The sequence below is a fragment of the Phyllostomus discolor genome, chromosome 11, assembly GCF_004126475.2.
Source record: "Phyllostomus discolor isolate MPI-MPIP mPhyDis1 chromosome 11, mPhyDis1.pri.v3, whole genome shotgun sequence".
NCBI lineage: Eukaryota > Metazoa > Chordata > Mammalia > Chiroptera > Phyllostomidae > Phyllostomus > Phyllostomus discolor.
Window position 1 is genome coordinate 19,073,936 of NC_040913.2, and position 27,366 is coordinate 19,101,301.

Consider the following 27,366-nt stretch of genomic DNA (forward strand, 5'->3'; position numbering starts at 1 on the left):
GGTAGTGACAGGCAACACAGACTCTGGCTTTTTCAGTTTCAAAACTGCACACACAGCAGAATTGCTGTTTCGCGAAGAGCAACTGTAAAAGCTGCTTACATTTTAGGAAGGTAGGTCGTGCATCAGTATGAAAGATGGCCAGAAAGGAAGCTTGGGGGGGGGGGGCGGTCATTATGATAGGTAAAAGAGCATTTGGAGGCAGATTTACTGTATTTCAACTATTCTGATGTATCCACATCATGCTACCTCTGAAACCTGGGTGTAGCTTACAAGTAATGGCATCTTAGAGGTGTAAATGGCAGCATTTTCATTCATTTTACTTATTGGTGCATCTTAAAGTCTCTGGCTTCTTAGGCTTGACCAATGATAGCAGGATTTGGTGACTAGTAGTTGTTGAGGAGAAGTGAAAAAGATGAGTCAGACGAAGCTCTGAGGATTCTAGCCCACGTGGAGGTGGTGGTAGGTGGGGTGGGAGGAGGGTGGTGCTATAAACTTAGACAAGAGGGGGTGTGAGAGGAGCACATGTGTGAAGGAGGCTGGGTTTGAATTTGGGTGCTATGGTTGAGGCAGCTACAAGAGCCTTATTTGGATTAGCCCCTTGGCAAGTGGATATAACAATATTGTTACTTGGTGTTCCTCCTTTAAAAAAAAATCCTTACCCAAGAATATGTCCATTGATTTGAGAGAGAGATCTATATGAGAGAGAAGCATCAATTCGTTGCCTCTCCTATGTGCCCTGAATTTGGGGGGGGGGGGGTTGGATCCACATCCTAGGTATGTGCCCTGACTGGGGATCAAACTCACAACCTTTTGCTGCATGGGACGACGCTGCAACCAGCTGAGTCACCCTGCCAGGGCTGTTCCTTCTTCGTTTGTTTGTTTGTTTGAGATACTGCTCTGTGGAGTCTTTGTACGAATGTCTTGATACTATTAAATCTTAAGCAACACCTGCATGGAAAGCATACTAGGTTAAACTATACTTTTCAGAGGCAGAAGCTGAAGCCCCTTGTAACTAAAGGGCTTACCCGAAGTCAGACGGCTCAGTAAGTGGCAGAGCTGGAGTTGGCTCCAGGTTTTATTTCTCCATGCCCAAGCTCTGCCACTTCGTGAGGTCCACTTACAAAGGATTCTCAGACATTGTCACCATACAAGATATGTGAACACCACATGATGCATGAGATGAAGAGAGAAATAGAACAATGTCAGATAAGATGGCCCAAGACAGAACATTAGAGAAAGCAGCTGCACCACCTCCAGGGTTTTGACTGCAAGCATTTCAGCCTGTGATCCTCTTCCCATCATACTTCCTCTCTAGCAACACGCCAGCTTTACCCAGACGCGTCCAGGGATTCGATGACCCTCTCGCGCTTTCACTGGCATTACTATTCAAGTTCTCATTTCCCTTATGAGCCTTGGTCATTTGTTATCATCAGTCCCTTGTCTCTCGCTCCCTCCTTCGCAAAACTCTAACTCTTTTACTGTCTGCCTGAGCCCGAGTGGCTACAAGTTGGTAAGAAGAATACACGCCTGATGTTAATTGGTCTTTCCAGTCAAAACCACAGACCTCAAACTGGAACTCGGCAGTGCCCGGCAATCCTGCTCCATGTCCCTAGTACGTGTACTTCCTCACTGCTTAAGGTAACTGCTCGGTTCTCCCATTTTCTCAAGCTGATGTCTTTCTCCGCTTCTCACTTTCAGCCAGTCACCTCGTCTCATATTTCATGATAAGATATAAGCAATTAGAACAGTTGCAACACGAGTCTCTGACCTTTCTATCAACAGATCCCCCCCCCCTTCGTGTTCCAGTGGAAGACAGAGTCTCACTCCTGTGTGAGCCAAAACCCCGCCTTGTGCTTTAGATCTTACTCTCTTTACCTCTTAGGAATTTGGCTGTCTGTGGCTCAGATCCCTCCCCCATGGGTAAAGGGAGGGCTCAGTCCCGCGAAGACCGCCCGTCACTTCAGAAGCTGGTCTCAAGTGCAGTTTGGTACCAGTACTTCTGGCTGGCTGACCGGAAGTCGGAGGTTCCGGCAACCCCCTCCATGGGTTTGAGTAATTTGTTAGAACAGCTCATAACACTCAAGAAAACCCAGTTACCCAGTAGATTATCTGTTACAAAGGATATTAAAGGGTACGAGTCAATAACCAGATGAAGCGATAAACAGGGTGAAGTCTCAAATAGAGGAATTTCTGCCCTCTTGGAGCTTGGGGCCTACATCATGTCACATGGAAGTGCTCCTGTGCTCTGAAAAAGGGCTGACAAGCTGTCCTCTGTTTTGTTTTTAATTTTAATTTATTGGGGTGGTATTGGGTAATAAAATTATAAGGTTATATAGGTTGCAGGTGTACAGTTCTATACATCATCCGTGTATCATACTGTGTGTTCACCATCCCAAGTCAAATCTCCTTCCATCTGTCCTTTTGGGTTTTTATGGAGGTTTCTTTAGTAGTTATGATTGACCGACTCATTGGCCGTTGTTGACTGATCGATCTCAAGCTCCTCTCCCCTCTTTGGAGATTGGGAGATAAGCCTGAAAGTTCCAGTCCTCTGACCTCAAAGTTGGCTTCTACTGGCAGCTAGCCCCCAACTTGACACATGGAACAGACTGACAGCTGTCAGGGGAAAGGGGGGAACTGGATGAAAGAAGGTGAAGGGATCAGCAAGGGAACATATACACATAACGCATAGGCACAGACAACAGTGTGGTGATGCCAGAGGGAAGTGGGGTAAGGAGGGCTGGGTGGAGGTGGGCAAGGGGGGAAAAATGGGGACAGGTGTAATAGTGTAATCAGTCAAAATAATGTTAAAAAGAAAGTTACCTCATTGCCCTGGCCGCTCTATTGGTTAGAGCGTTATCCCTGCACCAGGGTTGCAGGTTTGATCCCCAGTCAGGGCACATGCAAGAATCAACCAGTAAATACATAAATAAGTGGTACAACAAATCAGTGTTTCTCTCTCTCCCTCTGCCTCCCTACCCGCCCCCCTTTCTCTCTCTCTCCCCCTCCCTCCCTCTCTCCTGCACCTCTCTATCTAAAAAAGACACTTCATTAACATAATAAGAGACACCATTATTGCTCTCATCACTTAGAAAATTCTTTGAGGTTTGAGAGCTGTGAGCCAGGAATTAGGGGTGAAGACCGAATACCTGAGAAATGTGTTTAGGTTAACTGAGTGACCAAATATATATCTAATAAATCACAACACTGTACTTCCAGGTAAGCACTGACTCCTTGCTGTTGGTAGAGGAGTTCGGAAGAAGAGTTTGAGTGCTTTGTGGTCATTTATTTTAATTAGTCCAATCAATCCGTTGAGCTAAATGAAATGGAATTGGTTTCTCCAAGAAGAAACTTACATCCATGCTGAATTGTCTTCTCTGCGTACATTTCTTATGCTAGCGTTCATAATCAAGGGAGCATCTAAATTTTGGAAGCCAGACTAAGACCACTGAGCACTTTGTAGTGAAACTTCAACTGATGCCTGCCTGGCAGGGATCACTGTATATACATCTGTGATTTCTTTGAGGGCAGGGGCCCTTTAAAATGAACACTCGTTTCTGGGTATTTCTGTCCTGAGGTGGACAAGCTTTTTCTCTGTGGAAAGTGGTTTGTGGTGGTTCTGTCTCTTCATTCTTCCTCTGCTTCTTCTGCTTTCCCTTGATCTCCCAGTCCGTAATGCAGAAGGAGTCTGCAATATGCAATAGTGTGGGTACTATGAAAACAGAAAGATACTGAAAATGGCTGTAAAGTGTTTTGATTCCCACAGTAAAAGTACCATGTAAATCAAATGAAAGCCTAAGCATTTCTTTTTTGTTTTCATTGTTAAATTGGTGCTGTTTGAAGAATATTAAGTCATCATTCCCCCTGTCAAGTCCCCCAACTTGAATGTTAAATATCGTCTTAATAGGAATTACTTCGTTCACCAAACTTTTACTGAGCACCTGCTGTATGCTAAGCTGTCTCCTGGGCACCAGGGATTCAGGAATGAATGAAACTAGGGAGGCTCTTGTGTTCATGGAGCCTCCATTTTAATAGGGGAGACAGACAACATGCATGTGCACAAATATGTAATATCAGGTAGAAAACCAAAGCAGTTTCTCTCTTCGGTTTTCCCTGTGGAGAGACAGAAAATGAATATGTGAACAACCAAAGTATAGTGTCAGGTAAAAACTAAAGCACTTTTTCTCTTTAGTTTCCCTCTGATAAAACAGCTAAACACAGTCAAACCACCTCGTTAACCCTGAGCAAGCCACCTACGTTTTTCACACCTGGGTTTTCTTATTCGTAAAATATATGTGCTCTGTTTACTTCATAGGGTTACTTGAAAACAAACCAAAATAAAAACAGAAAAAGCATGTGAAAGCCCTTTGTAAAATATATGACTATATAAATGTTAATTCTCATTACTATTTGTACTTGTTTTAATGGAGTCAGAGATTTGTACATGACGATACCTTTCAGCATTGTGTGCTGTTTAGACTATGTGCCACTGAGAGTGGTACTCGTGGCTTGGAGGGCTGTTTTGTGCCTACTTGGTTTGGGAGACTTTCTAGTAAGATGTCAGTACTTAATTGTCGGTTGCTGCTGCTCTGCAATATGGTATCAATTGAGGGAAGGATTCACATATTGGGTGGGTGCTTGGTTAAATGATCTTTAAAGAACACTCTGTTTTTCTTTTCGTAATTCTAAAATAGAAGAGTTGAACATTGTCCCAGCTTTAGTGGAACAAAATGTCTTTTCTTTTTGAACATGAGAGTGGTTTGGAACAAAATAATACCATTTCATAATACAGGGCAAATGTAGGTTTACAGTTGTGAGTACATGAAATGTACTTTATTCCTGTGTTATTATATATTATTATATTGTCCTTACGAATGACTGTAAACCTACACGTGCCCCACCCTGCATGTCAGCAGTTTCAGCCTCTACATGGAACCTGTTGGGATTCTGACTGTGGTCGTTGTCCTGTACTAAACGTATTGTTTTTTTTTTTTTTTTAAAGGTACGCCAGCCTGTCATATGCATCAACAACCATGTATTTTGTTCAATTTGTATCGATTTGTGGTTGAAGAATAACAGCCAGTGTCCAGCTTGTAGAGTCCCCATCACTCCTGAAAATCCTTGCAAAGAGATTATTGGTAAGAGCCTATTTTATAAACACAAAGAAATGGATCTGAAGCAATCTCTGAAGCAGTCTCTGAGTAGTGTATATTTGGAGGAAGACTGAAATAGTTTTCAGTGATGTTATTTTTACCAGCATCACACTGGATGGATTGGTCGTTTGCATAATCTATCAGTGGAGCATCTGAGGAACTCAAGGCATTTTGAGAAATCTTAGAGCTTCCTGGAACTTACATTCTGGTAGGGGTTGTGCATGTGGACCAAAATATTACTAGTTTAAAGCAGCAGATGCTAAAGGCAAAGGAAAGGCCCAGAGTGTTCAGGCAAGAGAGTTCACCAAACAGCATTGAGAGAGGTTTCATCAAGCATGTGGACTTTAAGTTGGGGGTTTTAGGATGGATAAAATTTCAACTGGTAAAGAGTAGGGAGGGCATTTTAGGTAGAGGGAATATGGGTAGCATAAAGTACAGTTTAGAGGTAGGGAAATAAAAAGCATGTTCTGGGAAATTATCAGTAGTCTAGTTTGGGTATGACTACTAAAATAAGACTGAAAAGGTAAATTGATTTTTCAGTTCAGAGAATCTTGAGTGACAAATTAAGTCTGGGACTTGCTCTTTGATGAGAAGGGTGAGGTGGGCACGATGGTTTTGAGCAAGGAAGTCGCATGATCCAAAAGGTGCTTGAGGAATATTACTCGGGGATCCCATGTAGGGGTTGGGCTCTAGCGGAGAGATAGCATGTGAGAAGGAGGTTCTTGCCCAGAGAAAAGGAGGTTCTTGAGAGAGAATGTGAGAATGGATTAAGGGTAAAAAAAGAACATTTAGTGCCATAATAATGTAGGTAAGAGGGAGAATAAAACTTAAACTAGAAAATGATTGAAAAATAAAATATTTAAACAGTTTTTTCCTGTTGGATTTTTATTCTGCAAATATAAGTTATTTCTCTTAGATTACAAAATTTAAAATGATTTGTACTTGTTTTTGCTTTAGGAAAAATTGAAAATGAATCCGTCATTAGCTCTGTATAGGAAACACTTTTCAGAAACCTTAAGAGTTTGCTGTGTTAGTCTCAAATTAGTGCAAATGGATTTAAGCAAGATTTTTGCAATGGAAATGGAAGGGAAGACACATGCTAGGATGAAAGAACTGGTGGGACTTTGGAAATGAGAGATCTGAAGGAAGAATCAGAGATGGCTCCGGTTTCTTCCCTGGGCACCTTGTAGAGGAGCATTTCTCTGCTGCGCTGCCTACTGCAGTGCTGGCCACTCTGCCCTTAGTCTTGTACCTGGACTGAATGTCTTTTGCAAAATGCAAGGTTAGATCCGCGATTTTCAACTGGTGTGCCACAAGAATTTTTAAAATATGCGATACCTAAAGTATGTGAAAAGAGTCAGGGGCACTGACCTCGTTTCCCTTAGATCGCCCAATTAAAAAAAAAGGCAACAGCCAATGCAACGATAGCTGTCCAGTGTGAATGGATCAAAATTCTAGCTATTTTTTCTTTTGTCAGATCGGCAAAAAATACAGTTTTTGGTATGCTGCAGAATTCTAGTGATTAGTTTATGTGTGCCATGAGACGAAAAAGGTTGAAAATTGCTGGGTTAGAGCACTAAAAGAATTGGAGTGTTTTTTCTGGCAGCTTCTCTTCACATCCCTCCTCCTGCCTTCATTCATTCATTCGCATCTAAGTAATATGTCATAAATTCTTTCAAGTATAAAATCGCTCATCTATCCTTGCACTCGGATAGAATGTCCTGAAAAAGAACATCTGTAAAGTGCTTGTGCTACCACGATGCTAAGAAGGGCCACAGCATAAGAGCAGAGCTCTCGGGAAGAACTCGTTACTGGCACACAGTGATGCTGTGATTCATAGTACGTGCTGGCTCAGTTGTCAGAATCGGTGACGGGACACATTAATCTTTTCAGTGTGTCACCAGTAATTAGGTATGTTTGAATGAATAAATTGATTGTAATAATATATAATGTATCTATATTATAGGTTATGATATATGGATAATATTTGATAATTATGTATGGAAATATAGATGCATTATTTATATAATATATTGGTTAAATATAAATATAATCATTGGTTTTATCATTATTTAAGAATTGTCTGGTGGTCAAAATTTACAGTAGTCTAATTGTGATAATTAATAAAATACAATGTTTACCTTTAACAAGTTTACTGTAATAGGATACACAGGTAAGTATAAACTCAACATGATATTTTACCGAAGGTACCACTCATGGTGTTGTTTGGTATTTGTCTTTTCTCAGGGTTGAGGTAGAGAAAAGGCTTAGATGGCAGCCCTAAGTGTGTATAAGTAGAAATTAAGCTGGGAAACTATATGAAACAGTAAGGAAAAGGATCATTTTCATTCTGCCCAAATTCGAATGAAAAGTTAGATTTTTTCCCCCCCATGTAGGAGGCACGAGTGAAAGCGAACCTATGCTAAGCCACACAGTACGGAAGCACCTTCGGAAAACTCGACTTGAGTTACTCCACAAAGAATATGAGGTAAATAATAATAAAATTTAAAATGTTGATAGCATTGAATTCAAGGTAAAATTGAGTTATCTCAGTCTGATCCATCTTCTTAGATTAAACATCGAGTGAAATCGTATTTAAATGCCAATTTAAAAATCTCTTATTTGATAAATTCTTTTTCTCTTAACTATTTTAAATAGAGGTAAGGAACAGATAGAAGCCTTTCCTTTTTTTTTTTTTTTCTTTAATTTGAACTCTGTCTTCAGTAGACACATCATTTTGTAAGTATTTGGGCCCTCAGGAAGTTGGGAGATAAGAGAAACCCTCTTGCAAGTCAGTCTTCCAGGCCCTAGGAGGTGCTGTGAGTACTCCAGTAAACTGTGATTGCAGTCCTGGTTTTGTTTTTGCTTCTGTCTGTAAATTTGCTGATAACTGTACAGCTGATCAGTTCTGGTAATGTAAAGGTACCTATATCAGCGACTGCAAAGAGATTTCTGGCCTGAAATACGGTATTTCCTGAATTTTTTTGCATGTAATATAGTGGGTTTTCTTAAAATAAAAATTGTATATATTTAAGGTGTACAGTGATGTTTTGATGCACATATGTAGTGAAATCATTATGTCAGTCAAGCTGATGAACATGCCCATCTCCTCAGCAAATTCCCCGTGTACAACACAGTATTATTAATGTAGTCAGCATGCTGTATAGTGGGTCTCTAAACTTAATTATCCTACATAATTGCAGCATTGTGTCTTTCACCTGTCTCCCCGCTTCTCTGACCTTCCCTTCTCCCCTTCCTCCCACCACTGCTTAACTCTCTGCTTCTGGGTATTTGACTTTTCCACCACATATAAGTGAGATCATACAGCAGTTTCCTTTCTACAAAGGTGCTTTAACGTGGTGATGGAATTTTTCCAAATTAGCTTCATGCTCATGAAATACATACACTTTTGAATAGTAAACATTAGGCCCAGTTCTCTTATGTTGACTGAAGGGAGGACGTTATTTATCTCTTTATTTAATATAAAATATCTTCAAGTTAAACTATATACAGTCGGAGGTGTGCAACTTTTTGGTGTCTCTGAGCCACACTGGAAGAAGAGTTCTCTTGGGCTGCACATTAAATACACACTTAACAAAAAAAAAAATCTCATGATGTTTTAAGTAAATTTATGATTTTGTTTTGGGCTGCATTCATAGCCATCCTGGGCTGCATGCAGGTTGGACACCCCATGAAAACTACTTTAGCTGCTTCAAAATTTTTTTGAAATAAATTGGGGGTATAAAGAAATGACTAAATAAATGTTCATTCAGATATGTGTTTTTCTGCATATATTTATGTATTCATTAATATATTCAAAAAGTGATTTTATCATTTATAATGCTATTTAACTTGAAAGTATTGTAATTTAAAATTGTAAATAGTACTGTGTATGTTAATTCTAAACTTTATTATTTTTTTATTTTTAAGATTTTGTTTATGTTAGAGGTGAAGGGAGGGAGAAAGGGAGAGAAACATCAATGTGTGGTTGCCTCTCACATGCCCCGCACTGGGGACCTGGCCCACAACCTAGGCATGTGCCCTGACTGGGAATTGAACCAGTGACCCTTTGGTTCACAGGCTGGCGCTCAGTCCACTGAGCCACATCAGCCAGGGCAAAAATGTATTCTTAAATACTTAATATTGGGTTGGCCAAAAAGTCCATTGAGTTTTTTGTGTAAAATAAAAGACACATTTTCCAGTTTCACCAATAACTTTATTGATTTGGATGTTTTGAGTATGTTTGTTATCTCCAGATATTGGCTTCTAGTGGGAAGGGGCCAGGGGTGCTGCTAAACATCTTCCCATACATGCCCACAGCAAAGAATTACTTGTTTCTTTATGTCAATAGTACCAAGAAACTTTGCAAACCACTTTTGACACATTCTATCAGTTACAACACTTCCTCCATACACTGCACAAATCTTTTTTTTACTTTTCAGTTGCATTTTTACCCTTCTTAAAATAATAAAGCATAATATGCTAAAAATGTATATTTTCTTCCATCTTTAATATTAAAAAGACTGCACAAAAATTCCCCAATTTTGCTAACTTTTATTTTAAAATGCACGCTGATATGGCAGCTGTCACAACACAATCTAACAAAATAGTTTCAAATGAAGTTAAGGACAACTAAGCACTCCCAGAGCCTAGTGTGGAAAACAAACTCACTTTCCAGCCAACCCAATAAATATCCATCATACTAGGTACTAATCAGATTAACCTTTTAAAAACTCACTGACATACTGAGGTACTCGGAGTTCATTTTCTAATTGCAGAATTTCTTACGGTATTAGTCTGAAAAGAAGTATGTCATAGATGAATAAATGGTATCACAGGAAAGAACTCTAGCCCAAATGTTTAATTACTGGATTTAAGATAACGAGCAGTTCTAGCTGGGGCAGTCGACTGGGAGGAGCCCCAGTGGTAACTGAAGAGCCAGAAGGTGGAAAGGTGAGGGTTAACTACAGGTGTTACTCTGAAAGGGAAAGTGGAAGGAAACAGTATATGGTTTCAACTTCTACTTTCAATGTAGAAGCAAAAATAATAAATACCAAACAGAACTATAATAGATTACCTTCATCAACACTGTATTTTTAAATTTCCCTTAGTAAGGAAAGCAATTAAGTATGCCTTAGAATTTCGTTCTGAGGAATCAACTTTCTTGTTGAATTCATGTCACTTTGTTTCCTGGATAGCTTAAATAGAATGAAAGATTTGACATTTTATTTTTTAAAACAACAAACTAGCATTGAAATTTTTTTGTTTAATCCTTACCCAAAGATATGTTTATTGATTTAGAGAGAGAAGAAGGGGTAGAGAGAGAGGCAGGCAGACAGACACTATTGTGAGAGAGAAACATTGATCGGTAGCCTCCCATATGTGCCATTCCCCGGGATCAAACCTGCAGCCTTCTGGTGTGTGAGCAGTGCTCCCACCAGCAGAGCCACCCGGCCAGGGCTGTCCCTGAATTTAAATGAAAGCAGTGGGAATGGTGGATTTTATGAGTCAAAATACATTTGGAGAATTTCAACTGTTTGTGACTTCCTGCCTGCAAAACTATTCTGATACATAAAGAATCTGTGTATCTACGGAATTTTGAGTATAAAGTTAAAGTAACACATGGCCTCAGGTTAGCATATGTATGTGCTTACTGTTTTATCTACCTAATGGCTGTGCAATCCTTTTCCAGGATGAAATAGATTGTCTGCAGAGAGAGGTGGAAGAGCTTAAGAGTAAAAATCTCAGCTTGGAGTCACAGATCAAGACTATTCTAGATCCTTTAACCTTGATGCAGGGCAACCAAAACGAAGACAAAATTCCAGTTGCAGATAATGCAAGTAAAGTTGACCCAGGAACTGTAGTGGAGTGGAAGAAAAAACTAAGAACAGCGAATGAAATCTATGAAAAAGTGAAAGATGATGTGGATAAGTTAAAGGAGGTAAGTTGTGATTATTTTTAAGAATTCTGTTATATGTAGCTTTTTTCTGTATTTTGTATATTTTTATTGGTGTCTTATTTTCATAAAAAATAAGAATCACCTTTTGCATATTACAAAAAATAAATAAAATTCTATTGTATGTAGTTTTAAAATGTTCTATTATAGTTGTTTTAAATTCTATAATATTATAAGTACCCTCAAACATATAAAGAGCATATATCTTGAGTCATTCATTAGATACTTGCTGGGGAGAGGACAGAAATCCCTGAATGAGCATTTGTAAGCAAGAGGAAAACTTTTTCTTCTTAAATGTCATTAGCTGCCAAGAAATATCAGGTGGTTCCATTTGTGACTATAATTGGAGACTATAATGCTTCTATATGAGTTTGCATCTTCTTATGGGAGACTGACATCCATTTAAAGGATGTGTTTCTATTTCTCTTCTTTGTGGTTTACCTTACCTTGTTTTAAGCTTATGTCAGTGACTGCCCTGTATGCATGAAATGAAATACGTAGCCATTTCCCTACCTGTACAGTGAAAGTCTTGCACCATGTTTTTTCTAGTGCTACCATTCTCTGATATTTCAGATGGTAAATAGTTAAAGGCTTAATGGCTAATTCTAAGGTAGCTGATTGTAGCTCTTTAGACTACCTTATGCAAAAGAATATTGTGGCTTACGAAACGGGTTCATTTTTAAAAGTTATTCTTCCACCTGTTCAACAAGGTAGAGAAAGCATAGGTGAAAAAGCCAAGCCTAGGATTTTCCAGTCTAGGAGAGGAGATGAGGTACATGCAGTCAGCACCTGAGACTGGGATCCAGTGCCGTTGGAGCCTTGTTGGCCAAAGGGCCCATCCTTGAGCTTGACTTCAAGTGTATCAACGGTCAAGTCCAGTTGTGCTGAATGGGGAGATTCTATGGTCCACAGCCACCCCTTCAATCTGCCTGCATTTCCTTAAAATACTGTCACTGTGCTGGATTACTGAAGCCTGCCCCCTAAAATCATTAATGAGCTCCATATGATGGTTAAAAGTACTACCACGCACTCTCTCAAATCCTTAGTGAGGTTAAGTAGCAGAGAAATGTATGTAACTTAGTGTAAGTAAATACTGAGCTATTTATCCCTTCCCCTCCCCCCAAAAGTGCTGATTGGGCTTAGAAAAGGCCCAGATGAAAGAAAGAAGAGCATATGATGCTTTTAGAGAAAAAAAGAAACTGCAGACAGAATTGCACTGAGTTTATTACAAGTTCAGGGGAAGTGTGTAGTGTCCTTGGTCCTGGTGGCCAGCGTTAATCAGCATGTTGGTTTGTCTAAGAAGATAAGAGGGCCCAGAAGGAAGGACAGCTGGGAGTTATGGGTTTATCAGCCTACCATGTCCCCTTCAACTTCCCTTCTTCTTGAGCCATCAGTAAGTTGTGTGTGGTTTCCTTTATAATTAGTAAACTTGATTTAAGTGTTTGGCAATAAATGTTTCTTAGAGCATGAGGCTTGGGATGAGAACTTTACTCTGGGCTCCTAAGAGTGGGGTAGGGGATGTGAGTACATAAAACACAATTTTCAGATTTTCCTTGATTTTTTTTTAAATGCCGCATGTTAAAGTTAATACCGAGAGCTACCCTGAGACCTCAGAGTTATTTGGGATATTTAATAAGCTCATTTTGGATGCCTAGTGATGATACTAGGTAGTGCTGGGCAGTAAACCAGGGCATAAATGAATTTAAAAGCATGGACTACAGGGGAAGTACAAACTAATAACATACTATCAATCAAATACAGGACTACAGAAGATTCAGAATAAAGGACTACTTAGAATGAGTGAAATGAACTTTTTTCCTGACATTTTCAGAGTGTTGAACCATTATGAGGCTACATTACCCAGTCAGTGTTGAGAATGCAAAATAGTTAGCTGAAGACTTCATTATTTTTTCAGATGCAACAAATAGGCAGGACTCTGCCATTTGTAATCTTGACCCTCCTAACCTTCCTGAACTTGAAAGTGTCTCCTGATAGTTGAGCAAGTAGCCAGCCCTTAAGGAGAATATTAGAGAGGCACGGGACTGGGGAGAGACCTTGAAGTGCAGTGATACAAAACCGAAGGGATGGGGAAAGGTAATCTCAGATGAGTTTCTAATTTAAGCTTATCCCCAGCAAAAAGCATTCACTAAGTGCCTCCTCCTCTTGTGGTGCCCTGCTTGAGAGCTTAATTCATTGTCAGTGTCTATGAGGAGGTAAATGACTTTCCTTCTATCTTCCGAGGGGCAGTAATGGGGTTTATCAGTCACTTAAAGAATTAACCCCCGGCAGTCCTGGTTGGTGTACAACCAGGAAGACAAGCACATCGTGTTCAGAACCCAGAAGGAACTGGGATGAATCTAAGAGAGTTAGGCTTTGTGCCCAAAAGAGGTTCTCTGCCGTGCTTTTCTTGTCCTTCTCTTGGGTCATTTGCATGTGGGTGGGCAAGTAATACAGACAGAAGTTCAGGAATTTAGTCAAAACATTGGTCAAATTTTTTAAATCTGTTTTTAAGTCTTCTTTGTTGGCCACAGTTCTTGTGCCCTGTTCATTTTGAATGAGAATGTTCTAGTGTAATAAAGAATTTCTCCTGCCAGGTGAGTGAGATTGGTTTCTACTCTGGGGAGTCTTACTTTTCTTTGGAATTCAAAAATGCAATGACTAGAGAAGTTAAAGGGAGTAACTTTTAAGAAAACCATAAAATCTAGGCACCCTACTTTTCAGATTGTCCCGAACTAACATTGAGCTTCTAGATTTTCTAGTAATTGATGTTTTGTTAAGCAAATTTTAGGTATCATAAAATTTAAAAAAGAAAATCATTTTTAGGGCTTCATTTTCAGCAAAAGAGAATCCATAGAATTTATTAGAAAAAATTAACTCAATCTTAAGAGTCCCAGAAGCTGTGAGCCAGGACTTTGGGAAAGCTTTTTTTTTGCAGGGGTGGGGGGGGTAGGTGGGTGGGGAAGCAAGGGGTTTAATCATATTAGATTCATTTTCACTAAAAAAACTTTTTAAGTAGCAACCAAAGATCAATCTTATAGCTCAAGAATTAACTCTTGGCATTAGTTTTGCAAATAATTGCATATGGTATAATGTTACCAGGCTTAGAATATTCAGTTATGTGAAAAAGGAAAAAAAAATTGCCATTAGTATAGTCCCTTAATGACTAACTAACATAGCCCCGTTTATTTCCCTGGGTAGGAGATTTGCAAAGTGCTTGGGGAATACAGATTAAAAATGCTTGGTTTTAGTCACAGTTTCATAAGTCATTCCCAGCAGTGATTTTAAGTTTCTAAAGGCCATATTTCAGCACTCAGTTTTCTGCAAGTATCACTCTAAAAAATACTGATGGCTCATATTAATAAGTTTTACAAGGCACTTTTATTTTAGCTTGTGCTTAATTATTTTTAATTCTTTTTTTTTTAAGGCAAATAAAAAACTGAAATTGGAAAATGGTGGCCTGGTGAGGGAGAATTTACGACTGAAGGCCGAAGTTGATAACAGATCACCCCAGAAGTATGTATTTTGTTCATGAAACAACGTTTCAGATCATATAAATGTTTTAGAATAAGCCTTTGTCATCATATACATTTTTCATTTGACTCTTGAAACATGTAGGTTCCAGTAGAATGTCTTGCCTCTAAAAGTCAAGTGTGTAGTTATGTTACTGGTAAAATCTTAGCCTCAGTTAACGCTAATTTCCTTATCTAATTAGGAAGCACATTGTTTTGTGGCCTAAAACTGATGAACTTCATTTGGTTTTATATATAAATGCTTAATGGTGCTAACAAAGAGTAAGGAGAGGAACATAATGTCCTTTAGAAGTTTTCTGAGATAAACGTAATATTAGCTAACATTCATACAGTGCTTTCTCTTTGTCAGGTATGGAGGCATAGAGAGATTACGTTAATTTACTGGAGTCCGCACAGCTAGTGTGTTGTGTAACTAGGACTTGAACCTAGGTGGTTCAGCCCCAGAGCACACGCTCTGTTCCATTACTCTGAAACCAGCTGTACTTTCACACTACCCATGACAGGGAAAACCCTACCTGAAATAGAATTTAAGGCATTAATTGCTGGCTTTTGAACTGATTTGAATTGTTAGGTGATTGCGTTCTTCCATTATGATGGGATAGTTTTCATTCCATTCCAAAATGGAAGAGATTGCAAGTACTGACTATTTAACATTTTGTTTGTTTATAAGAAACAGCAGACACTTAAGAGTTGAAGATGGAGAAAAGATAGGAGATAGAACTCTTAAGGTTTTTCTTCTTTTAGGAAGAAAAATGACAAGTGAAAAAAATATCTCCATCCCTGTCCAAGGGGTGCACATCAGAACTCCAAACTTTCTTCCCGTCCAACCGCTAGACCTCCTTTCTTCCTAGTGGAGAAGGACAAGGCGGAGTGGAAATGTTTCCTTCCAGAAATAGCTCTCTGCTTGTCATTTGAAAAGGAGACAATGTTCCCTTTAGTAAAACAAAATGTGGTATTAGGAGGTGATAGCAGTAAACCATAATTGCCCAAAACAGAGATAACCAACCAATAGCGAAAGAACAATAGCTCTTACTTTTAAATAGTTCCTTCCCCAGTGCACTCCAATCTCATTTTGCTTTCACTTCAGATAATGTCCTCGTTTGACAAATTAGTGAAATCAGCTTAGGAAGTGTTGCTGTTATGTAGTGGTTTTGAACCTCTGCTCCTCTCATTTATTGGCAGCTCGCCTTGCCAGTCATAGTAATGCTTGTCCATTAGCCATTTCCCACAGCATGCTGAATGGAACCCAAGCTATTTTGTTTGTAGCTTTTATTTCTTGAAAGGTTGCCCAGCAGATTTCAGATTTAAAGCCGGCCAGTGTGTGTTTTTAAATACCGTGGTTCCAGCCTGCGAGGTAGCTGAAGGACCTCACCCCAAGAAGCCTGGCTTCTGTTCTAACACACAGCCACCCATCTGAACCCCACAGAATGTTAGGATGTGCTGCCTTTAACTTCCTTGCCTTCCCTTCACGGTAAGGGACAGTTTCACTTAAAAAAAGAAACCGATTTGAACTGACCCCTATTTCAGATCAATTTGCCATGCATTGAGGTATTAAATGCATTGCATTTGATTTATAGCCTTGTTTACGCTGCATCACCAAGCCCTAGTGGGAGTCAGAGGGAAGCTGACCACAGCTGAAAATACCAGATCTGGTTCATCTGAGGAGAGCTTCTGTTTGTATTGAAAGAATATGAAGATTCAAGAGTTTGAAAGTACATGCAGGCAAATAAAAGCCATTCATTCTGTTTTAGCCCCTGGGTTAGGAAGCCCCTCGACCAATTATTTGCCCCTTTCTACTCAGTTAGATGTCAAGGAATGCTTTTAAACACAGCCTTCGTTTCTGATGTAGCCTTCAAATTATGCAGATATGTTTTACAAATCATTCAGGAGAGCTTTAAAATTTAGACTAGATAGGAAAAAAAACTAGGAAAGCATATGTGTCAGCTTGGGCTGCCCTAACAAAATACTGTCAGTGGGGCGGCTTAAACCCCGGGTTTCCATTCTCTCACAATTCCGGAGGCCAGCAGCCCCAGGTCAAGGTCTGGCAGTTTCAGTTTCTGGTGGGGCTCTTTTTGGCCTGTATACCTTCTCACTGTGTCTTTGCATGTCAGAGAGAGAGACAGAGACCCTGGCCTCTCTTCTTTTTCTTAGGAGGATCGGTCTTATCAGATTAGGGCCTCGTCCCTATGATCTCTCATTTAACCTGAATTACTTTCTCAAGGCCTGTCTCTAAGTATGGTCACATTTGGGGATGGGGCTTGGACACAGGACTTTGGTGGGATGGGAGTGGGGAACACAATTCAGTCCATACCAGAATTCATTTCTTTTCAAGACACTCAAAAAACCAGTTTGCTGCCAAGCGGGGTCTGTGCCATGTTGCCAGTTACTCTGAGGCTTTGGCAGAGCAGCTGTTCAGCCACTGACCCACCTTAAAGCTCCATGTACAAAACTTCACAGGTCATTTATGTCAAACTTGGGTATAATTGGATTAATGCCTTACGTTCTATAAATACGATTTAGGGGTGTTACGTGTTCTCGTCATCATGTCCTTAGTGAGACGCGTGGGTTTGATGATGACTCCTTGCCTGCCGCAGCTCTTCCACTGCGCGGCACCCCCAGGACTGTGGTTGGGAACCAGCCTTCTTCACCCATGTGCCAGCTCCCCTGAGGGAGCATAAAGGCTCCAGACGCTCTCTGGACAGTGAGCAGTGTTTCCCGTTTCTAGTATTTGAAAAGGAGTGCTCGAAAGAGGAAAGAATAGACTTCGTAGATTACAGTCTGTGCTTTCCTCCTCTTTTGCTGTATTTGTGTTTCTTGAGTCATTTCATCTATTCTCATGCCTTTAATAATAATAACACTTACCTGTAGGTGAAAGATCACAGAAGAAAATGTAAATCTTTGGCCTTGCCTTTTCTCCTGAACTGTGGGCTCTTGTTTCTGTCTGTCTAATTTACACCTTATTTGAGAGTGAAGAGGTCAGTTGCAGACATGCACTGCATAAGGCTGCAGTCAGCGTTGGAGCGCCTATGTAACAGCGGTCCCATACGGTTACAGTGGGGCTGGGAAACTCCTGTGGCCTAACGTTACAATTACAGCTATTGTAACACGGCAGCAGTAACACCTCACTCCTCTGTTCGTGGTGGTGCTAGTGTACGTGCTCGGCTGTGGGGACAGAATACCTGGATTCCTGTTCCCCTGCTTTCTCTCCACCCCCTTTCCCCCGCTTTCTCTCCACCCCCTTTCCCCCTACCTAGCTCATTTTTACCATACTCAAAGTTGTCTTTTTAGAAAGTATAAATCAAATTATTTAAATCTTCTACTGCAAATTATGCAGTGTTTTCCTACAATTCAATTCGAACATTTACAAGCTAGTCTACACTTACCCATTTCACTTCATCTTATTCTCATTTCCCCGAGTCTTCCTGCCCCAGCCACGATAGCCTTCTTCTGTTTCTGAAACATGCTGGACTTATTTCCTCTGCTGGGAACGTTCTGCTTCCGGATCTGTGTGTGCTGTCTCCTCTCACGTCCGATTCGGAGAGGCCTTTCCTGATCCTTCAGTCAGAAGCTGCCCTCTGCTCCCACACCCTCTGCTCCCTTACTCAGCCTCGCAGTGATGGCACCCGGATCAAAGCAGGGTGTGGGGCAGCAGCGTGGTGTGTGATCAGGAGCTCCGGAGCCAGGCTCCCTAGGACTGAACTCTGGGTTCGTTTCCTTACTCCCCTGCGACTCGGCGGAGGATATTTAACCTTTCTGTATTTCCGTCTCTGTTCCGCTGCGAAATGGGGACAGTAGCACCTCCCTACTTGTAGCAAGGGTGAAATGAATGGAAACTTGAAATGCACTTAGAGCCCATGATTGACACTCGGTCTGTTTGTTTTCTGCCTCCTTCATTCTAAACTTTGAGCTACACAAGGACCCAGCTGCCATGTCCTTCTCTTGGAAAACCCTGGCACCTGAAAGACGTGACAAATATTCATTGAGTAATTAAATGAATAGATAAATAACATTCAATAAATTAACCTCTTGGAGCCATTTTCTTTATGTGAAATGTGGATAATGTGGCATTGAGAGGTTAAAGGAAAGAATTTTGTGTTTTTGGCACAACATGTAGCACAAAGAACTGGCGGGGGGGTGGTGTGTGTGTAAATAATTGCATCCGTGATCCATCCCGGGCCAGTTTGTTTATCCTCTTGCTTTGTTCCTAGTCTCTTTCATGACTTGACTACTCATCTGGTTGCCTAAGGTAGAAACTGCAGCCTCCCCGTTTCCCCACCCCTCTCCGTGTCCCACACCTAATTGGGCCACATCCTCTATCTGTCCTGCCTCTTAAATGCCTTTGTAATCTGTCTTCTTATTCCCACTAGTTTAGATCCATGTGATTTCTCGCTTAGCCTACTTAACAACTTTTCAACTGCTTGCTCTTTTCTACTCTCAGCCCTCAAGCATCTTCTTTACTGTTTGTTGCCTTAATTCCAGAATGTAAACTTGATCAACTTACTCCCCTACTTAATAAGCTTTGGTGGTTCCACATAGCCTGCAAACTGAAACCCAAATTTCTTAGTGTAACATGTGAGACTCCTTATTAATATGGCCTTAGCTTAGCCTTCTTGTCTCCTCTCCAGGCTCCCCCTTCCTGTCCTCTGCTCTGGCCGTGCTGGATTCCTCCTTGCGCCCGGGCTTGCCGTGCCCTGCCGTGTCTCCGTGTGTTTGCTCATGCCTTTTCCTTTGCCTTCCCTGGTCCTCCCCTTCAGCCTGTTCTTTTTATTCTGCCTGGTTAATCCCTGCCCATCCTTTGGGATCTAGCCCAGTTGTCATTTATCTGTGAGGCCCTCCCTGATGTCCCTAGACAGCGGAAATACATCCTCTCGTTCTTCCCGTTGTTGTTTTGTCACACGGTTTTAAGGATCACATTGTATATTGACCAGTTCCATGACTGTAACGTTCAGTTAATCTCTCAGTTTCTTGGAGCTAAGACGTAATTTTTAAATGCATGCATATGTGAATGTATATACAATAGATGTGTGTGCGCAAGTGTGCCTTCTCTGGGGCCTGGCAGAAGGAAGGAGTCCTTAGACTTGAATGCTCTGCACTGCCGCTTGGATGGGAATGAGCAGGAACTTAAGATTTTGAGCTTTCTTGAAACTTCAAACATGAAAAGTTTAAGAGCGCAGGAAATCAGATCCCTGGCATTTTCTCCCAATGAGAGCAGAGGGGTTTCCTGAAGTTTTCCTAAGCTGTACTAGGGGTGTCCTAGAGATTGGGAGTTAGGAAGGGAAAAGAGGAGGTGATGTCAGGGCTTGCCTGGCTCCTGGACAAGGTTTCTTGCCTGAGTCTCCCTGCTTGAACCGACTCCTGCCCTTGTCTGTCTCCATGCTGACTCGGAACCGCGGCCCCTTCCCGTTCACAGGTCTGCTCTTCCTGAACTGTGCTTTAAGACACGCCTGTACCACTGCCACTACTCCTGGCTCCTGGCTCTTTCAGCAGCACCTCTGGTCTTGCTGGCCTTGGCTGCTGGCCCTTCTTGACCTGCTGTGGCCTTTTTTGTTTCTCATGAGTCTGCTCTGACAAATGCCATGATTCCTGGTACTTGACCCCAGCCTGATCCAACGAGTGATTCTGCTCTGCCCTTTGGTTTTCCCGGAAGGGGAACTTGTAGACTGTCAGGGGAGCCTGATGATACCCTGGGGCCAGACTGTGACAGCCCGCCGTGCTCAGGCCCCTCAGCAGCCTGAGGGGCCCTTCTCTGCATATGCAGCTAATTGGGGATGGACAGTTACTGCAGTTTTCTGTCAGCTTGTCTTTATTGTATTGATAAGGTATTTTAGGAGCCTGCAGTGCATGCTAATGACTAAGCAGGAAGGTTGTCAGAAAGAGTATGAACTGCTTGAGAACAGGATAGTGTCTTCTACTCCTTTTGTGTTCCTTCCGTAGAGCCCCTCAGCGTACATTAGTCCTCAATAGCTGTCACCTCAGTAGTAATTACAGGGTGGCTGGATCACAGTTTTTTGTTTTGTTTTATTTCCGATTGTTTCCCATGCTGAGAGAGGTTGGATTAACTCTAATGAAAAATGTATATGTAGATAGATACTAGTCCAGAGATTTTAAAGTTTGCTTCTTTCACTCAACAGTAGTTGTACTCTTTACACTATTGAGATTTTGTTGTTGTAAAGAATATTGTATTTTTGGAAAAGATGTAAGTCCTTTATTCCCCTTAGAACTGTAAAGAAGAAATGACATAGCATATTTTAAGGTTCCCTCTATGAAAGATTAGGATCCCCATGAATGTCAGGCAAACTTCAAGTCTGATCTTTTGGGGCAGAAAATTGGGGCACTTCTGCATGGAATCGTAATGAAGTATACTTAACAAATGGGATGGAGTGCATTCCACAGTCAAAGCGAGTACTTACACTCACGCGGTCTGGCCTTCTCAGAGACTCGCCACAAAGGAGAACCTGCTCCTCTACAGTCCACATACACTGCCCAGTACTTCGGTGGTTTCTGTTAAGAATTTCTGGGTATCTTTGCAAGCATTTTCAACGCTACAATTTTTTTTGCACTACAAATGCCTAATTAGTTTAGCAAACATACACACAAATCTTTCCTTAAAATTGGGTTAATAATATAAGCTATTATATTTAAACTCTGCTCTCCATTTGGAAGCTTGCAAAACCAAATTCTACCTTAATTTTTCAATACAATTTTTGGTGGGTGGAGGGGGAATGTTTTCAAGGGCCCCAGTTCTTTGTCTTGTTCCATGGTGCATGTGGACTTTGTCTTTAAGGGGGAAATTGTGCCATTTTTTTCTCTCACAAATACTGAAGCATTTTATATTTTGTGATTAAGTGAAGATGCAACATAACATAGCTTGTATTTTTATATTTACATTTTTGCTCACGTCGCCTAAGTAGCCTTGTTTCCTTGCAGTTGAAGATGCCTGCTGATTGTGCATGAGGTAGATAAAATGATTGTATATACTTTCTATATTTAGCACACTAAAGTTGGAGATTTCAGTTCATAGTTCTGGTTCAAATTCAGTCCTCATATCTCTGGTTAAAATAGATACCCTTTGGGGGTTGGCATTTGCCAGGATGATCTATTTGGGCTATAGTTTCTTGCAAGGCTCCTTTAAAAAAAATGATCTTTGGAAGTTTCAAAATATTCTTGAGCTTGAGTCTAAAGCACAGTTGCTGTTGGATAAATATCTACTTTGTGCATTCCTATCCTGTCTTCCCACATCTTTTTTTCTCTCCATGTTTCTATTAGCAAATGTATGTATTAATAAATATTGCAACAATGCTGGTCCCTTGATTATGTGTACAGGCTTTGTTCCTAGTAAACCGAGCTTGCATTTTATTCTTCGCCACAGTATAAATAGGTGCTGACGTTACTTAAGAAGGGATCTCATGTTCATACCCTTCACATGGGTTCAGACATGGTCTTTGGATTCAGACAGACTTGAATTCAAATCCTTTTCCTGCTGCTCACTTGCTACATAACCTTGAATAAGAGACAACCTTTTAAAGCTTCTCATTTCTAATTTTTAAAATAAGAGTAACAGGTTTTGACTCAAACAACTGACATGATGATTAGATTAAATAAAATATATATCAAGCACATGGCCAGGTGCTTGACGTAAGTAAACATTCAGTAAGTTGTGGCTGCTGCTACTATTACTGTCATCATCATCATCATCGATATTTGTCACACTGCTGTTAAACTGTTTCTGCACATACTCTTGGCAAGTTCATCCCAAAGGTTCACTTTTCTTTTCTTTTTTCATTATAGGCCAGGGAACAAAAACTTTATCTTGCATCTTCAGGATGAAAGAATGCCTTCCTCTTCTCTCTGAGTATGCTTCATATTATTTACAATATATTTTTGTGGAACCAACTTACATAGCTAGAACGGGCCATAGACAGTACATTTATGAATAACAAATTCTCTAGGAATATAACATTTTCATAGCTGCTTAATTTTAAAAAGAAAAATCTCTGGAAACACTGGCAACTCATTTAGCTCAGCAGTGGATAAAAATATACAGGCCACTTGTTAAAGGTCCCTCATAATTTAAAGACAGATGTCCGCCTCACCTCCACGCTCCTGACACGAGGATGCAATGGGCATGGTAATGCACACACAGCCTTTTGGAGGCAGGTGAGAGAGACAGCCCCCCCCCCCCGCCCCCACTTACTGATCTGAGCTCCTTACAGCCCCGATCTTCCTCTTTCCCTGGAATATGCCCCCACCCACCCTGTACACAACGCAGGAGGCAGAGCACAGCCCTGGGACCGCCCCTCCTTCTTCCCACTCCTATCAGAAGTCAGGTTCCTGAAAAGCTCATTTTACAAGCTGCTCACTCAGGTTAGGTGTAATCAAACAGAGGAGTTTGCAGATTTAAGGAATATTTAACTAGTGGGTTATGCTTTAGGAGAAAATTCTTTTTTTTTTTAAGATTTTATTTTATTTATGTATTTATTTATTTTAGAGAGGGAAGGGAGGGAGGGGGGAGAGAGAGAGAGACAGAGACAGAGACAGAGACATCAATGTGCGGTTGCTGGGGGTTACGACCTGCAACCCAGGAATGTACCCTGGCTGGGGATCGAACCTGGGACACTTTGGTTCCCAGCCCGTGCTCAATCCACTAAGCTATGCCAGCCAGGGCCTGAGAAAATTCTTAGGAAAGGGAAAAGAACGATGGGAAATTCTTCCCTCTGAAACTTGACCTCTCTTCATGGTTAACATAAAGAAGGTACTTTTCCAGCGGGAATGAACAGACAGGCAGCCGCAGCTGTGCAGACAGGCAACCCACAATAAAGTCCACCCTGTGAGTGGGTCATTCTTTCCTAGGATGTGTGGCAGCTCTTTAAAAAAACATTTAAGACTCATATGAATGTACATGGTTTTCGCACATGCCAACCGTTGTTACTATCGTGTAGATAATCCTGTGCTCGCTTTGGCCGCCCATACAGTGACACTGGTGATCTCACTTTGAACAATTATACAGGAGCATAAAAATGATATTTAAGCTAAAATTGTGCAAAGCAATCTTAGTCATCACTGGGAAAAATCTAATTGTTCTATAACCTTTAACAATTTTTGTCAAAACATTAAATCTGTTATTGTCAGTTATAAATGTATATGGAAATGAAAAAATAGTAAAATTAGTATTTATTTAGTAAGCTAATGTTTATATAGTACTGTTTAAACCAAACATTGAGAAAGTCTTTTTTCCTTTTTTAAAAAAATTTTTATTTATTGATTTTAGAGAGGGAGGGAGAGCGAGAGAGAGAAGAACATCGATTTGTTATTCCATTTATTTATGTATTCATTGGTTGATTCTGTGTGTGCCTTGACCTGGGATTGAACCCACAATCTTGACATATCAGGATGATGCTCTAACCAACTGTGCTAACCAGTCAGAGCCATGTTTAATTCTTTGTAAAAAAATTAGGGAGTGCCCTGGCTGGTGTAGCTCAGTGGATTGAGCGTGGATTGCAAACCCCAGGGACACCAGTTCGATTCCCAGTCAGGGCTACACCCTTGCAGGCCAGGTCCCCAGTAGGGGCCATGTGAGAGCCAACCTCACATTGATGTTTCTCTCCCTCTCTTTCTCCCTCCCTCCCCCTCTCTCTAAAAATAAATAAATAAACCCTTTAAAAATATTTTTTTAAATTACAGAGGATAATCTGAATAGTACTTGCTGCCTTATCGCATAATTTATATATTAATCTAGCATCTTCTCTAATGCTTTATGAACTATCATACTCCCAAGTTTGCATAGCTTCCAACATTGTATCCTTCGTACTGTCAGTGTCGTGAAATACCTCCATAGTGCTTCAATGTGGAGTTTTTTGCCAGCTTGTCACTTCCTCCAGGTATCTTTAGCCCTTTCGTCACGACCACTTTTCTCATTGATGTCAGTGAATTTGCCTCTTCCGAGTTCCTCTAGTATGTCCAGGAGCCCTCAAATGGTGACAGTTTGAACATTCCCATGCTCAGCTGTTCTTCCATAACTACATTACATTTGATTCTCATTTCACTTCTGGTGTTAATCACTTTTTCTTTCTTTGTTGCACCTTCGACTTTGTAGGCTAATTCTTTGATTGTCCATTTTCATAAAATGCCTTATGGCAGCACAACTACATGTTCTGCTGTCTATATGTGAACTGAGTGACAGGTCGCAGTGACCAGTCACTTTCAGACTTTGAAAGAAGTGATCTGACTGGCCACTGATCCTGGTACACATCTGTTGTTTACATAGTGTTTTGTGAACTGAAAAGCTGGCAGTCACTTAACCATGTTGTTGAATGACTGGTGTCACTTAATCAGACTGCTAACTGAAATTTGTGCATATGAGAACCATGCAGAGCAAGGACATCGACACTGAAGATCTGTCAGGCTAGATCACAAAAGCTGGTCCAGATCCAAAGGTTGCTTTCACTTCATTTCACGATTACTTTAGCTGGCAAATAAGAAAAGGTGTAAAAGATGCAAGGGAGGCAGTGTCCCCTGTTTCCTCGAGATGATGTTTCTAGAGTGTGGTGGTCTCAGCAACGCGCTGCGCTTGCTGCATTTTCTCTTTTGTTGGGGATGCCTTTGAGTACTGGAGAGGCAAAATGAATCACTTGTTTTCACAACTAATTAATGGCAGCATAGCACAAGCTGTTAGTTCTTTTGATGCTTGGTTCTGGCATTTATTCTTTTGCTTTCTTCTGACACCCTTCAAACGTCATTCTGTTCCTCCCGTGTGGTGGACTGTAAATGTGGTCCTGGGAACTTTTCTTTGTTGGAGATGCCCTTAAAATAGTTACAGTGCCTCAAAGGGGAAACCAACAGCACTTGCATTTCTCTTACCTCCAGTCGGGACAAGAGCAGTCTTGTTCTCCCGTAGCTTATTGGACAAGGGAGCCCTCAGCCAGAATGTACATATCAGTGAACACTGCAAGATGGAAAATCCTTTAAGCTTCTCCTGGATTCTGATATTAGCTGTAGCTCCCACATTGCTCTGCGATGTTTTCTCTAACATAATGAAGCCTTTGGCCATCACTGCCACTTGGAAAATCAAAGCCTTCTGGTCTCTAATGGAATGTTTATGAAAATACTCCCATTTTGAAATTTACTCAGGAAAAGGAAGTAAGTACAGTAAATGATGTTAGAGATCCCTCCGGCGTGCCTTGTCATTGCTGCATTTACTGACATGTACACTGGAAGTGGTATCTGGAATTAGTGTGAAGAAGAGAGTATTAAAACTCAAAGTTAAATAAGCTCTTATGCTCATTGTCTTCTTCCTTGGAAGTTTAGCATCGTATATGCATTCCTGATTGTTATTTCTGTATGATCAAGTGAATTGCTCTTTGCCAAATTTAATGTGGGCATCTAGGGTAAGCTAAAAGTTCATGCTACCTATATCAGGAGTCTCATCTACTCGCATTCTTTTGCTAAGGTGAAAGTGGAATGGTTTGTTTTTAGTTTTTGATGGAGCATTGTATAATGGCAAGTTTGTAGTGAAAAAGAACTACATTGTATATATGTCATACTTCATTGCTCTCCTTGGTGTCAGTGAAAAAAGAAAACAGTGGGATGTATTAAACATTTAGTTTGGTAATACAGTAACTCATAATACCTACATGTAAAAGAGGCCCAAGAACCAAAAACCTTTGGCTTTCCCCACAGTGCTGGCTCTGTCTTTTTGCTTTTGTTTTTCCTGTCTTCATGTAGAGCATTGAAGTTTGTTGTTTTTTTTTTTTAAGATTTTATTTACTGATCTTTAGAGAGAGGGGAAGGGAGGGAGAAAGAGAGGGAGAGAAACATCAATGTGTGGTTGCCTCTCACACACCCCCAGCCAGGAAACCTGTCCTGCAACCCAGGCACGTGCCCTGACTGGGAGTTGAACCAGTGACCCTTCATTTCGCAGGCTGGTGCTCAGTCCATTGAGCCACACCAGCCAGGGCAGCATTGATGTATTTTAAAATAAGGAAAAAGTAACATTTGTTCAAGAAACATTTAATGAGGGATTGCTGTATACCAGGAATTGTTCTAGGGAGCTAGCTGTAAGTGTAAGATGGTCAAACTCCTTGCTTTCCTGGAGCTTGCGCTCTACTGGGGAAGGGAAAGACAGCAAACGAATAAATTACAGGGACTGATTAATTCAGTGATCAGTTGCATGGCTTTCACTATGCATTTCTGTTCATTCGTCCCTTACTAGCATGGAAGCATGGAACTGGAACTGTGGGGACTGGAGGGCAGTGGCCTTCAGACAGCAGCCAGCTCCACTGGTGACTTCCACGTGAACGTCCTCACGCGTGTTCTGTGGCTGGCCTCTGCTGTTAGTTCTCATGGCTCTTCAGCTTTATTTCAGAAGTCACACAAAACATACGGTTAGGGCTATCATTTTGGCTTCAACTCAGAACCATTTTTAAACTCCTTTTAAAAGCGCGTAGGGACAAACATAGCATCTTACAGTTTGAAATTCTAGGCTAAAGCCTGAAATAAGAAGCTGCTAATATTTTGAGAAATGGTCCTTATTTGTCACTCGTCTTTCCTTATGTAAGCTTCTGAGTTCCTTTTGGTAATAGACCTACTATCTAGTCACATTCTTTGATTTTAAATCATTTGATATTTTTCATCTGAGGATAAAAATTGCACTTAAGAAAAACATTTTATCTTGGTAAGCAGATGTAAGGCTGTCGCTTTCACTGTGTGCATTAAATAAACCGCTGCTCAGTTT

At 40.8% G+C, this 27,366-nt stretch overlaps 1 protein-coding gene across 2 annotated transcripts in view; it reads left to right on the forward strand.

Annotated features, from left to right (window-relative positions):
- Window positions 1-27,366, forward strand: part of OBI1 (ORC ubiquitin ligase 1) — a 37,965-nt gene that overhangs the window by 5,491 nt on the left and 5,108 nt on the right. For both annotated transcript variants that reach the window (XM_028526467.2, XM_036011250.1), the window contains exons 2-5: window positions 5,000-5,135; window positions 7,547-7,638; window positions 10,843-11,091; window positions 14,531-14,619. In XM_028526467.2, the coding sequence (XP_028382268.1) occupies window positions 5,000-5,135; window positions 7,547-7,638; window positions 10,843-11,091; window positions 14,531-14,619 (566 nt within the window). The remainder of the gene's footprint in view (window positions 1-4,999; window positions 5,136-7,546; window positions 7,639-10,842; window positions 11,092-14,530; window positions 14,620-27,366) is intronic.